Consider the following 15,649-nt stretch of genomic DNA (forward strand, 5'->3'; position numbering starts at 1 on the left):
CATAGACTGGATGCTTTGAAAGGTAAATGAAGCATGCCTTCAGGTATAAATGATGTATACGCCAACATGGCACCTTGGTATATTCATATTTATGTTTAAAATTTACGCTTGCATGCATGTTAATATAGAATACATATCCAGAATATATGGACATGCTTGTAGGTACACACTGTACGGTAAATTGTTATTTGTTTATAGGACGAAAGCCTGTTCTGTTGAATCATTTATTTATTTGATTGGTGTTCTACGCCGGACTCAAGAATATTTCACTTATACGACGGCGGCCATCATTATGGTGGGTGGAAACCTCTGTTGAATGACGACAGCCTGGTAAATATCTGTATACAAGTGGAGTAACCAATAAATTTATTGTTTTCTTTTTTGCGAATAAGTCAAATAAGAAGGCAATGTGATGTATGTAGGCCTAATGTTTGCCACTTACCCACCTGTACAAACACACACATATTATATATATATTATACGTATGTATATTATAGGCTCTAGGCGTATATATTGGGGATTAATCCTAAAAGAGGTTTGATTTGCCAACCACGTATTGTATAAAAACATGCCCTAGAAGATAAATTATTCTAATGCAATACGATTTATGTTTATATGCCACTACTAAAGCTCTTTATCAACTGTGTAATAAGCCTCGATATCCACTGAAAGCCGAAATTATGTCTCTTGATCCAGCCCTGATCATGATTTGGACTGGGTTCTTTGGAATGTACTTGGGTTCAAGACGTGCTAAAACATGAACCAAATACCAGTCTACACACGCCTGGGAAAATAGGGTCACAGCCAATCAATGATCGTCAATCGCGGAATACATTTGCATATTCTCCCACGCGGAGCGCTCATGGGATCGACTACATAGTTGCGAGGCCGGTGGGACGTAAATGGATATAGTGGTATACATACGTATACATGTAGACATGCATAGTATATATGTGTAGTAGTACATTCTTCAGCACGAGTATCACACGAATGCATGTCTATACATGCTTTTTTGGAATCCATTGTACGCGATATCTCCAGGCAGGTCGATATTTATAGATCGGTTATTGCCGAAAAGACATGCCGTTAGCTGTATAGCTAGCACTTGATATGGAATGTGTACACACGTGTATTCACGTGTATACGTCCATACTACCGTCTACGCCTACTTATACCGCCTGCATCAAGACCTTGTTGTGTATATGGAAAGACACCATATGTACGTCAATACGCCACAGTGCAAGACCAAACAGTACATCACTCTGGAGCATATTGGTAAATAAACCATACACAGCTATTTTCTATACACATGTATATGCTTTAAGAAAAGCATATATTCCCTGGCACCATTACAAGAAATGTTATAAGCATACATCCGTTAAAGGGTCCATATAGAAAGAATAGGTATATATATACAATGACTTGATCATTATATAAGGGATCCCTCTTGGAACCTCTTGGATAAGGGCTCTTCGGGGGAACCGTCATAACGTTGATAGTGTCCATGTATATATGCTACATTTATATAGTCTTTTGTCATGATATAGCTACAACAGTTAAAAATGCCTATTCACTGAATGAAGAACCAATTGCCATAGTCATAAAGGTTCTTGAAAGAACCGTCTCTTTGTAAGCATTAGGAATCATTCTTGTCATTTTTTAACATATGCGTGGTTTGCCGTGCACCTGTCTTGTTTTGAAGCACACATGGAGTTCGTAGCATAAACATATAGTTTCTTTTCTTCGGGATTTTCTTGCCTTCCCTTCGCCAAGAGTCGGCTGAAATTCATGCTTACCTTCCCATGCACCATGTATGAAGTGTTGCTTCAAAGAAACAGAATAGCTTGCATCAGCCAACAGCAAAGAAACTTCATGCATGTCTCTCTCTATATATATATTAATATATATACACACCAACTTTTCATCCCACCAAAAATGGATGTGTCCAGCAGTATATATATATGGTCATCGTTTTGTCTTACTAGGTCGTGCTTTGACATAATTACAGTCTTGCCATGCATATACGTGGTAAATTTAGTCATTTACGATCGAGGTTATCTAAGCTTGTTTCAGTGTAATATATACAACCACAGATGTGCAAGGCTTAGATAGCATGCATACACGGCTTAAACTGGAGAAAATATATAACGACAGAATAAGATATGACTATAGTAAAGCGATTGCCATTGTGAGTGTTGGGTTAAAACCAAATGAGATAAATAATTGTACGAAGTTGTACAGACATCGGATTTTTTGTGTCGAGGAAGGACGAATAATACAGATCTTTATCATTGCGTAACTTCAACACGAACGGTTAAATTTTCCGTCCACGGACTAACAAAATCAGCGGTGATAACAGAATACGTCGACAGACGAATATCACCAGCATTACATATGTGAGTGATCTGTAGGTGATAGACTGTGAATTGACTATTATAGCCCATGCATATACAAAGCTGATTTCTTTCATCAAGCAAAACAAAACACGTTTATAACCTAACAATAGTTTGTGACGGATGACGTCATATATATACATGGGGATGCATGGGCGGCGTACTTCGCTTTAATATGCAGGTGGTATAGACTAGACAAGGATTTGGAGGTGAGAATGGTGGGTGGTGAAGTAAGTTGAATGAGGGTAGTGGCGGGGGGGGGGGGGGCGTTTCTGGTAGGTGGGGGGTGGGGTGCATAGGATGTGTACTCAATCCAGTTGAGTTGGTATCATGTATGCATGATTTGATGCAATATTTCCGTGTTGGAAGCAAAGATAAAAATTCAACTGCATGAAAGCAATCCCTTTGCAACTCTTTTACTCCCGTGCAAATTTTAGCATCAATATTGTATGTAAAAATAATTGCATTGTTTTCATGACATTGTTTATGTGTATATTTAAACCCAGCTGATGCATACATTATTATATATGTGTTTCATGTATTGTGTATACCACATACAGTCATGGTGGTCGTGTGCTATCTGTCATATCGCCATGCTTAATTTTATTAAATTTTTATCTGCCCCATGCACACTGAGTGTAGTTTTTTTCAGTGAAACGGTCACGTGATCTTCACGTGATGTGGTATTTCATGGATGTTTAGTGTTCCTGCCTGCGAAAAGACAATCAAGGATATTCCGTTTTCAGCAGTACTACATGAACAGGCATGGAGTTGGAAACTTTGCAATTGTACTGACATCACAATCGACGGTAAAAATATGTTAAGACATTTGCACACAGGGATTGTAAAATGATTGTAAAGTTAAGATCGTGAGCGTGCGGTAAATTGTGTGTAATGTGTACATAATCTGTGTGATAATCTGTGATGAATGACTTCAGGAAATAATATGGACAATGTACCAGTCAGGAGCTTTCACTTTATCCCGCACCCTTCTCCAAGGTCTTAGGCGCCGTAATAATTCAGCATCAACTATAATAACAGCAACACCTTTAAACATTCTTGCATATATATGTGCATGTAATATCATCATTTCTAGATAATCTGCATTCATCCTTAATTCCAGCTTACAAAGTTGAAAACTACCAGCAGCATGCAGTATAATAATAAGCGTATGCATATAGCCCACCTTGAGCAAAGGTTTGTACCAACCCTTATCAGTTTGGCGTGGGAGGGTCTTCCAGCAACCTGCAGAAGGTCGTGGGTTTCCCCCGGGCTCTACCCGGTTTCCTCCCACGATAATGCTGGCCGCCGTCGTATAAGTGAAATATTCTTGAATACGGCGTAAAACATCATTCAAATAAACTTATTAATTTGGGGAGTTTGTGAATATTTACAACAGAGACCCTGCAGCCGATTGTAAGTTTTGACAGTAAGTTAGTGGACGATCTCACGGCAATTCCAAATTTGTGCAAGCACTCCTAGAGTTCATTTGGTGATATAAATTTCTTTCTTGATCATTTACTTTTTGTGTGTATAAAGTAAACAAGCAACTGTAAAACACATGCCGCACTCGATGCAAAATACACATGCTGTTGAATGGTTGTCTTAATTCTTTAACAATACAAACCCAAGTCAATAGTAAACGCTCGCCAGGCAATCCGGTGAAATTTTGTTTTGAAATTAATACATGCTGAGCTATCACCAACTACACTTTTAATTACGAAAGTCAATTAGATCAATTGGACAATGAAGAGACAAGACAGCGATCGATTTGAGCTTGTTGTGTCAGTGATGTTGCCACTGTGGGCGGCGGAAAGTGTTAGCACTCACATGCAGTTTGCGCCATGTCTAATGCATGTTCTGCGAGAGCAGGGTGGCTGCAGGGTAAGGGAGACCCTGGAGTGGGAGGGGCGGGGGTCGTAATAGCGTTAAATACACATTATAATCGGATGATCTCCGTCGTTGTCTCCGAACGTCGGTCAAAGTGAATTTCAACGGGATGGAGACGAAATTAGTCTTTGTAATCATATTCGTGTGTTTTAGTATGTTTTTGAATGAATGACAGAAAGACAGCTGTTGCCGAAAAGGAACAGTGATTCCTCTCGGACATGATTTTAGAAGTTTACGAAAAATGTCATGATCCTCATAAATACACGCAGGTTCAAGTGAATCTCCATGTTTTTCATCAATCTCTCATCTGTTGAGACGTTCTGATTCTTTAACAAAAAGTTTCTAACGGTCCTTGAAATTCATCCCAACCACCCCCACCCTCACCGCAAATTTCAACCGGACCCACCCTCTTCCCCACCCAACTACAATTACATGTCTGTTACGCACCACCACACTCGAGCACGTTAGCTACCACATGTACAAAGTATACATAGTTGTGTAAGTAGACTGTTTTATCTGCAAAACATGGAGTACAAATTGTTGCAGCTATCAAAAGCTACACATTTTAACAAATCTGTTTTTTTTTGTTTATTTATTTATTTATTTTTTAACAGCACGTGTCGTTGCTGTAAGCGACTGGAGATCTTGAAACCGCCGATTCGACAGAAAGCACCGAGTAAACCCAGTTGCAACCATTGTTTCAATTTCCATCATTTGCAACATTTTGTACCGGCCTTGTGCTTTCACTTTAAATCCTTTCGTCCATGAAGTCTGGATCACAGATTAATTTACCAGTTGAAAGAAAAACGAACAAGTTTGAGACAATAATGTACACAAGATAAAACCAATAACATTTTAGTTACTACAATACGCGTTTTTAACAGTTGTCATTCCGACACAGTCGTTGCCGTTCCATTCCTACACATGCTTTCACGTGCAGCTTGTGACGACCAGTCACTGGTCCGACACCATCCGATTGTAAACTTGCTTCTCTGGGCGGGATTTCAACCGGGAATAGGCGGGCCTTATATCTTGAGATTCATTCAAGTTGTGGCTCCACCTTATTGGCTGCAGACCGAAATCGCCCCAATTTTGCTAAAAATAGAATCGGAGCTCGGCAACCCGACAGCATAGTTCCTTGTTCGAATAATCCCCCAAAAAGCATTGTTTACCTCAACAAATATTACTTACAAACACGCATTATATGGTCAGTCATAATCTGTGATGAATGACTACGGGAAATAATGCGAAAAATAGGTATTTATAAGCAGGAATATTTATTTTATTATGGCATATTATATGTAAGTCTGTTGTATCTTCTTTGTAGTCACGGCCGTAACATTCAGAGATCTCATTTAGATTTTACGGTAAAGTGAACGTCGTGTAGATCTACCGTTAACTTTGGGTATTTTTCAGTGTTTTAAGCTGTACTCTAGACTGAAGAAGAGAAATGTGGATTTGTTATCATTCAAGTGACGAGTCTGTTAAAAGATTTCCAACGAACTTGGTGGTGGAAATATATGATGGAAAAGTCATGTACGTAAGTCTTATAGTCGGCACTGAAGGAATGTCTTTTGTTTACGAAAATGCCAATCAAATCCTCATGAATATGCAAGTATTTTCGCTTGACAACTTCACGGTGAGGATCGGTGCAAAAGAAAGTGGGAAAAATGAGATAATAATCACATAATTTCCAATCTTTTAATGGTGCATTATAAAATGCATGCCTTAAGTTTACAGTGTGGCTTAAAAATTTTGCCCCTCATTCTCAATTTTATGCAAAAAGCGATGTGAAGATGTTCAATCTCGTACTGTGGACACGTCCCCTGTCAATCAAAATCGAGCAGGCGCATGCGCATTCCTATGTTAATAGCCCCAGCTGGTTCATTGAGAAGTGCGGAGCATAAATATAAGCTGAGAAGAGCACTCGGCAGAGGCTGTTGGCCGAAGCGAGCTGTGGTGTTAACGTCGAGTGAGTTAAACGCTTGTTAGCAGTTGTGACGGCCATACCAAGTACTATATATATATAATCACCAACTGCCACTGGAGACATCGTCTTTCGGAATTCCACTACTGTCCATTTCTACGAGGAGATTTTACCCTGTTCAATCGCTGCCCAGTGCAAGCTAGGCTGATTCGACGAGCAGATTCTAACTTATTAATATAAGACAGAATGGCTGTTGAGTTGATGTGTTACGAATCGAACCGAATTCCTCGGGCATATGAAGACCCGGTCCTTATAAAAGATGACCGAGTGCTTCATAATTTGTTGACAACCGAGGATAGATATCTGCCTACTCCCTCTTACTTCAGTTGTGTGCAAACGGACATAAAACCTTACATGAGGCGGATGGTAGCGCAGTGGATGCTAGAGGTACGTAAAGCTGTGACAGGCACTTTCATTCATTCATTCCCCTCCGTTTTTACAGGGGTGGTTAAAGTTTGATATATGTTGTCATCGGATCGTTATGTGTTGGGATTAGTCGAGAAATAATTTACAGACGACTTATCTCGACTGACTGCAAGTCTTAGGGGACCTCTGTTTGAGCGAAAATGTTATGCGAAAGGCAAATATGCAGGCGCTCTACTTTAAGCAGTGATGGGGCTGGCAGCCATGTTGTCACCAATGCACCAGATGTGCGCTGCCTAGACTGCCAAGAAGACTCGATTTCTGGCCGTTTATGTTTCTCTTCTTGTCACTTTTTTCCCATGAATCGATGGAAATGGTATTTCTCTTCCCATTAAATACCATTTTTTACTTATTCGTGTGATATTAAAAAAAATTCGAACTCTCCCTGGATGGTGTCGGGATGGTGAAAAAGGTCACATATTTACTGGGGGTGTCTTCACCTAAACTCTGATTTCCCGAAAAGTACTGGTGCAATTTACTTGTAAACTTTTGCGATCTCTTCTGGGAATGATGTTACAGCGATTTTATCATGTAGCTTGAGGGAATTTTATTTTGTTCTCGAGATATTTACAAATTTTAGGATGTGAACGCATGAAAAAACTTTGGCGCGCTTTTGGGGAAGTCATGGGTACTGGGAGGGATCATCCATATGTATTTGGGACGAAGAGATTTCCTGGCTGCAACATACCGACAAGACACCCACTCGTTTTTTCTTTTTGCTTTATTTCGAGTTTCAAACTTTCTAAACGGCATAATTTCGGTATTTCTACAAGGTTAAGGGACTTGTTCATGTCCTTAAAACTTGTCAACAAACATATACATACACGCCTATGTTGCAGACCTATAGAGTTCTGTATGCTATATTTTTTAGATGACTGATTGAGAGGAGTTTTCTTTTTCATTGTAGGTATGTGAAGAGCAAAGGTGCGAAGAGGAGGTGTTTCCATTATCCATGAATTATTTAGACAGATTTCTTTCACTTCGAGATGTACATAGGAGCAGACTACAGTTACTGGGAGCATCTTGCATGTTCTTGGCATCCAAGTTAAAACAGACATTGCCTCTGACAGCCGAGAAGTTGGTCATATATACCGACAATTCAATTCATCCAAGAGAATTAATGGTAGGCCTACATATTTTATCATTTTTGTTTCTTCTCTAAGTCGATCTTTTGTAATTTAATAATTATTTCCCCTCCACCCCTTTCGCTTTTGGCGGGTTATTCGGTGCGTGTTGCGAGGCACCTGGAGGAAGCTAACAAAGTCACAACTCAACATTGTTGCCTATCTGCAAAAAATAAGGCCTGCCGTTGGAAAGGGGTGTGGTTTGGGGTGGGATTTAATTTACTTTCGCTTAGAAGTTAGAACAAACATTAATATGGCATATATGGGCTTTGTATATTGAGTTTCTCTCGGCAACGTGAGAAATTAAATTAGTGTATAAATGAAGCATCTGACGAACTTGCATTGCACCACATCATTCTGTAACGGTTTGAAGGTAGAATATCGCGGTTTTCAGCATTATTGATTTCTCTGAATATCTGGAATTCACGCCCGCCTGCATGCCAGCAGGCCTACACGACTTTCAACAGGTGCCTGTCGCTCGGCGGTTCACCGGCTTGCCGCATGAGCTGATCCGCCGGACGCAGGCCACTCGGCCGGCCAGGACGTTTCCGATAGCTCTTTTCCCATCGTGGTCGCTTCAGTCGCAGGTCCTTAGTTAATTTGACTTTCCTGTGTTTACATAATTTCGCTTGTAGATAACGCCTGCAACAGAATACACTGAAAGTGTAGCTATTCTGTTTTGGTGTAGATAACACGTTTTGTGGGAGGCACTCGGCAAGGCTAAATGTTCTGGCCGAAGAAGTCTATGGCAACAACGGCGTGTTCAGTCAGTGTTTGCCTGCCTGGTCGAGTTGACTTTTCCGCCTGGCCGCATCGCTGTTTTCGAGCCCGTAACCGGACAGTCCGATCACCGTGGGTGTTCACAACACTTCTCGATAACTGCTTTCAGTACATAGGCGCCTCCAACTTCGGATAAGGTGTGCTTGAATGAGGTTAATCCCAGACTCAACCTACCGTGCTGCAGTCTTGTGTAGGTCTGACATACTTAACTTACACCAATTTTCTTTTGTCTTGCAGGAAATGGAATCGGTACTTCTGAATAAATTGAAATGGGACTTATCGGCTGTCACGCCTCACGATTTTCTCGGACAAATTTTACACAGACTTCCGTTCGACAAGCACAAGAAAGAAGCAATGAAGAGACATGCACAGACATTTATAGCCCTTTGTTGTACCGGTAAGTTCTAACCTTTATTTTTATCTTTGCTTTGCTTTTGATATAAATGTAGTTGATACAGTTTTTAAGCATGTTTACTACTACCAGATCTCGCCGTTTTGCATTTTAGGTCTGTGAAATAATTTACATGTCGGTTGATGTTGTGAAATAATTCAAGTAAAAGGCTATTTATAGAGTTATTCGGTAGAGTTTTATATTACAGAAGTCATTCACCCGCTCCATCCTTTTTCATAAGTTTGTCTGCGACACTGCTACCATTGATGGTAAACAAGAAGAAATTAGAGCTAGCTTGGATTGTTTATGGTTGAATTTCCTGTTTGGCCTCAGTAATCCGTAAACACAAGGGGTGTGGCAAGTCACAAGAAATCATAACAGGTCAACCCATAGTCTCAGTATGATGTGGTTTGGGTTATGTCATTTGCGCTTTCGGTTTAATCCATGGCGACTGTAACTAGCTTAAGAGTGCCGTAGCTTCGAAATGTTAAGCCTCCAGTTTACCAAAGCATTTGCGAAAATCAAACTCTCCCTATAAAAATCATTGATAAAATTATAAGGCCAAGTCAAGATATGGCTGCTAACGTGTCAAAGCCTTGGCTAAATCAGTTATCAGTTTGAATATAGTCTATAGAGATGCCCCACAGAGTATTTATTGTCTTAGATTAGGGTGGGATGTGTTTCCGGGCTTAGTGTATGTGTTCATAAGAGCAGCAAGTGGACCCCCACTTCCCGCTGTGGCTTTCGGGGTATGTGGCCCGTTGAATGAATGAATGAAAGGCTGTCGGAGAGCCACGTGTGTGGCCACCTAGAGTTAGCTCCCTTGGACCTCATTGTCTCGAATTCGTTGCTTGGCCCAACTACCCAGTTATACCTTAACATATAATAATATCTCTCTCATGCTGTGTTCAGGCAGGGGTTACTTATGATAAAAATTCAATACAGTTATAATTGATTTAATATGCATAATAAATGAATAACATCTAATTAAAATAAAACACTGGAACTAATTGAAAAAAAAATTTGTGATAAAGTTACAAGAAGTTAAATTTCTTATTCTGAAAATAAGAAAATAAATATCTATAAAAAAAATAAATTAGTAAACTAGTTAGGGTAGTACATTTTCCAGTGTACAAAGAAGTAATTAATAAGGTGTTGTTCAGAGTTAAGTTTGTTTGCTCTTGTTGCTAACAGCTGGTGTAGGATGGCTTAAAACCTGAGCTTGGCTAGCCATGGAATGTGGTTTGAGCTGACCTAAATTATAGCGGATGAGATGGATCACTAAGATTTCGCGAGGCATTGGAATGCGAATTAATTAAGAGCTGTATTGTTTTAACTTTGTGCACTGGCTTTACGTGTCGGTTGACTTAGTACTTAACAACTTGAGGTGGCGTGCAGTAGTACACAATGTAAAACTGTTGACCCAAGATTTTTATTTGTGCAAAGTCGTAAATAGCTGAGTATCTCCTATTCTTTCTACGTATAGTAATTTTTCTATTTTCTCCTCTTCACATTATATGATTTAATATGACAAGTTACGAGGCTTACTAAGTCTAGCTTTATTTGTGAGTGATAATGTAAGTGATAGGCGGCTAATGTTTTTGATTGAGCTTCAAATAAAGTTCTGTTGTTGACTTTCATTGTACTAATATGCGAAGCTCATCAGAAGGGTTTGTTAAAGAAGTGTAAAGCTTCTGGGCAGAGGTCGGCTGTTTTATTACCACTGTGACCTAGACTAGAGGATGAGGTCACCCCACAGCAGGTGGCTGGGGGAGAAAAGGTAAATCTGACCTCAGCAGTCTTCATAATAGGTCTCATCAAATTTCGGTTCTCTACAGAAAAAAAAAAGATTAAAAGAAAAAATGATGTGTTGAACAGCAGATGTCTAGTAAAGGTTCTTTTACAAAGTGGAGTCATTTCAAGTCTCGTGCCTATACACTGGCCACACAATAAACTTGTGTTTTTATCTGGAGTAAATGGCACGTTCCTGTATTGTTCAAAGTCTGAGCCACACGCGAACATCTGAACATCTGCCTCTTGCCCTGGTGATACCTATTGTGTCGAACGTCTACTCCGAGTTGATGAAGGGCTTTTGCTCCCCCCTTCCAGTCTTTAGCACAATGTAGGTGTTTCCCCTTTCAAGCCCATCCTTTAGTCACCCCTGGATAACTGGGTGATGGGCAGCTGGTCTTCTGTCTTGGCACATAAGTCATAAGACACTAAGTTCCATTATAGCAGCATGGCATTATTTAAGCCTCATGAATATGTATTAGGTATGCGATGTTACTATTATTAACATTGGTCATATTATGAAACAGTTAATCCGTTTAGAATTTAATATTATAAGGTGATCATAGTATTATTATGTTTTTTTTTTTTTCACTTGTACTTGTGGAACACGTTTCTAAATCAGTAACTCAGAATATAAGATAATATCTTAGTGTAAAGTTGGGTCATAACATTGTATAGCACCATAGCCTCACAAGTCCTCGATTGCTTCCTCGAAAAGGACTGCATATGAATTTAAAAGTCCCTAAGATTTTGGCTGAAGTTCAAGAGATCAGAAAGATAATAATATTCAGCTCAAATTGTTTCAAAGAAAATTTTAGCTCGTTTGAATAGATTTCGACTGAAGATCATTTGTGGCCTGTATTACGTGCCATGGATTTATTCACGAAAATTCTGGGTTTTCTGGGTACATTTTCTTTATCTGGTTCTTTTCTTAGCATATAAAACTTAACACAGTCACAGATAATACCTCATGCAGACTGTATGTATAAGTGTATATAAAAAAGTGCACACTTTCATGATCTTTTTTTAGTGGCTTTATTTGAGCTCTGCTGTTGGTCTTACAAACCTTATATCCTTCTTATAGGGGGCTCACTTCCTCCCTTTTCAGAGTTCCCTCCTTCACCTTGGTCGTAAAAAGACAACTTTTCTACTTGCTCTCATTTCTTTGGGTGTCATGTGCCATTGAAAAAAAAATAGGTGAATGCGCGGGACATACAGGGAATGAGAATCCTAAAGCTTATAGCAGTTGCCAGGGGTAGGCGTGAAGTGAATAGCTGAAAAGAAAACTGACTGTTAATTTTATAGAAATGGGGTCAACTTGAGGTCAGTGCGATTCTCAGCATTCTGGCTGTCTTTATCTAGGTCAGGAATTAGACCAAGATGTCTGTGGAGGCATAGACGGCTGAGAAAGTCTGGCGGGCTAGTAGTTAACTTGTTTTTAAAGCCTCGTTGTCTTTTCGTCCTTTCAGACCACACCTTCATGATGTACACTCCGTCTATGATTGCGGCCGGTAGCGTGGGGGCGGCGGCGCATGGCTTGTCGTGCGGATCACCGTCACAAGTACTGCAGTGGTTACAGCAGATTACAGGCATAGAAATTGTAAGTATATGTACCTTTTTGTTTCCAACAGTTTAGATCTGTCTGTCAATAGCTGGTTATTAGCCATAGCTTATTAGGTACAAGAAGTGCGCAGAACCTCTCAGTTTGCAAAACATCCGTGTTGTGACTTTTAAAAGTGTTTGCGTGGCTGAAAGTTGTCTGGGCGAGTTTGTAGCAGTATTTGCATCATGCGCTGTGCTAGCTGCATGGTGGTTAACGTGAATCATGTTAACATAAGTTAAAACATTTAACTTTGAAAGCTGTGTGCATCTGAAGCGCTTAGCCCTGAATCAAGAAATGAAAGCACTTGACTTCTGATGCCCCAAGTCAGTGGTTTGTCTTAACAGGTGCTTGATTTGGGTGCCCCTCCCGCAGGGCCGTCCACTGGAATTGGGGTTGATGGAATGGTACTGTTCCATCTTTTAATGGAATCCTCTTGGGCTACCCAGATTCTCTCAAGGGTTATTAAGTGAGGGAGACATCCTGAATTGCTCTTTGCTGGTGTTAATTTGCCGAGGCTAGAAAAATGTGTCACTCAACTTTATTATATAGTGTGTGCCTCTCCAGCAATGGCACAAGTTTTAGGTTCTGCACAAAGTTATTTACCAAGAATCTGCAAATTTTTATTTCATATGATGACATGATGCCCTGCAGCAGATCACAATGTTAACTCACTGTGGCACATTTTCCCAGGGGTCTCCCCAGCACTGAATGGAGTTCATCTGATCTGTGTTTTGTAGATTTGTAACAGATCTGCAGTTATCGCACGTTGAGATCTTGTAATGTGCACTTAATCTGTAATTAAGGTGTGCATATATTTCAGCCATTTCAAAAAGTAGGACCCCCCTTTGTGCTGTGCCACTACCAGCTTCCCCCCTCAGTTTCGTCATGATCTGTGTAGGCGTTTACATGCCAGCCCTTTAATGATTAAGACATAGAGTTGTGTTAAAAGTGTCTTGCAGTTAAAAGGTGTAATGTGTGGCTATCAGGTTACCAGTGGGTGTCATTGCCCACTCTTCTCCCCTCCATGTTTGGCCAGCCCCTGAACCTCTCCTCCCGGCACCCTGCCACCCAGTAGCTGCCCTCTACATTAGGAGGATCCTGTTTGTAAAATAAGCAGCTAAGCCTCTGCTCTGCACAGAGGTCTCTTTGTATGGGCAACCTCCAAAAACCACTGCCGCCTGATTCTTGCAACTGTCCATCAGCTAGAGTGTAAAAGGGCGGAAGTAAGAAGTGATTAGATTAAGGGAGACCCCTGCTATGGCTAGGGTCATTAGAATTCCCCTATCAAGTAAATTAGTCTGGGGTCACTGGCTCAGGATTGAAATCTGATCCTTGGGGTCTGGGAGCTGATGAGAGTTCAGAAATCCCCATCTCCTACCCACAACTTTTAGGCCCTTCTCACCCAGCCTGCTTCTTGCTGTATTGAAACCAGGCTGGTCTATACACTAATAGAGTGTTTAAAAAAGCAAAACAAAATGGTAGTGAATAACATGACAAATTTGGTTTGTTCGGCATAAGTTTCTGGTTTCTGTTGTTTCCCATTGTTACGTTATGCTGTATTGTAGCTTGTTACTGTATTAATTTGATGTTTCAATTTGTGGACCATTCAGTTTGACAGGTTTCTTGTTTACCTCATAATTTGGTTGCCTGGTATGTAGTGTTTTTTGATTACCATTTCAGACTGATTACCACTTGGTAACAAAGTTGAATAGCACATTGCTCATACAATTTTTGAGTTAAACAAGACATTGTTCATAAAGTGTTTTTTGTCTACTTTTTCTATAGACTATTTACGGCGTGTCAGAACAAATTGAACAGGCACTGACGTCAAACCTGTCCAGCAGTTCACACCAGTCTTCACAGGTCAGTTCGCAAGAGGTGTCTCAACAAGAGGGATTGTCGCCAAACAGGATTCCCAACCCCAGCAACCAACAACACCTACAGACGTTCGTGATATTCACTACTGACTCTTAACAGTTCATATTGAACCGGGACACTCTGGTTCGTCCAAGCAATTGTTCGAGTACAGCTGTTTCAAGAGTTTGTAGGGCGAACCCGAAGGGAAGACGCAAATCAGCTTTTTGATTATGCAACCAAGATGAACTGTGTTCAAAGAAGGCTTCCGGACTCTACGAAACGCTGTTGGCCCAGCGCTGTCACCAGGCACCCCCTCGGCGGCTACTGCCTATACGAGTGACTTGCTTCACTTTGCGGGTACTGCTTGCTGTCACCGCTCTGCTTGCAACTCAGCTGCTCAGTGCAGTCGCAACATCCGCAGGCATCGATTGGTAACACTGTTCCAGATAAAGGCTGCTGCACTTGAAAACGGGACCAAATTCTGCATTAACTGATAGTGGGACCCAATTTTTTTTTTTTTTTAAAGAAAAAAGGCTGCTTACAAAATGGTATTAAGTTTTTTATACTGCCGAAGACTATTTTTGATAACGATCATAAAAGTTGTTATGCATTGAAAGAGGTTTATTTGTTGTATCAAAGCATTGCTACTGTTATCTCATCCATTTCAAAATTTCCTAGACCATTTTTTTGATACTTCAAGACACAATCATGCTCCCATAATCAAGGTCATAAAAATGACCGTTCTATCATCAAGGTTACACATTGTGGTGAAGAAACCTGAATGTTTTATATTTTTATAGAGTTCATAGATATTTTAGGGAGAATTCATCAAAATTTTTAACAGACATCAATGGAAGTTTAAAACTTTCCTCTGGTGCTTTGCATTTAAATTGTGCCCACCCTTTATCATATTTTGTAATAATAATTCATGAAAAAAAAAACATCTACAATTTTTAAAACCCATCTACCCTGAAATCATGAAATTTAATCCATATTTTATCAAAATTATAAGAATACTTGTTTCATTAAGCCTACGCTCATTAGGATCTGAATTGATGTGAAATATACATACCGTGAGAAAATGCAAAAAGCCTCTCTGTACATTAAACGTTCATTTGACCATGTTTCCACAACAACGTTAACTGGCGAATTGGTGTGTGACTGCATGATTGGATGGTGTGCCCTGATCTTTACCTTCACCAGCATTGTACAAAGGCACTTGAGCCCAAGTCAAACTTCAGAGCCCATGTTCTAGACCCCTTTACATGTGCTCTGCAAATATGCAAGGAATCTGAGAGCTTTTGTGTTTGGCAAGCTAGCCTCTTGCATTCCCCCCTCCAAGACAAGACTTGAACACATTGCAGTTATTATCACTTGTACATCCTTTCCCATTCAGAGCACTGGTTTATC

At 40.2% G+C, this 15,649-nt stretch overlaps 1 protein-coding gene across 1 annotated transcript; it reads left to right on the top strand.

Annotated features, from left to right (window-relative positions):
• The first annotated feature begins 6,255 nt into the window (after window positions 1-6,255).
• On the top strand, window positions 6,256-14,356 carry LOC135461470 (G1/S-specific cyclin-D2-like). Its single transcript, XM_064738591.1, has 6 exons — window positions 6,256-6,657; window positions 7,601-7,816; window positions 8,835-8,994; window positions 12,249-12,379; window positions 12,727-12,786; window positions 14,168-14,356. Exons 1-6 carry the CDS (start codon window positions 6,457-6,459, stop codon window positions 14,354-14,356), a joined length of 957 nt encoding a protein of 318 aa, XP_064594661.1. The 5' UTR covers window positions 6,256-6,456.
• Window positions 14,357-15,649: the final 1,293 nt, after the last annotated feature.

The sequence above is a fragment of the Liolophura sinensis genome, chromosome 1 (genome assembly GCF_032854445.1).
Source record: "Liolophura sinensis isolate JHLJ2023 chromosome 1, CUHK_Ljap_v2, whole genome shotgun sequence".
NCBI classification, from domain to species: domain Eukaryota; kingdom Metazoa; phylum Mollusca; class Polyplacophora; order Chitonida; family Chitonidae; genus Liolophura; species Liolophura sinensis.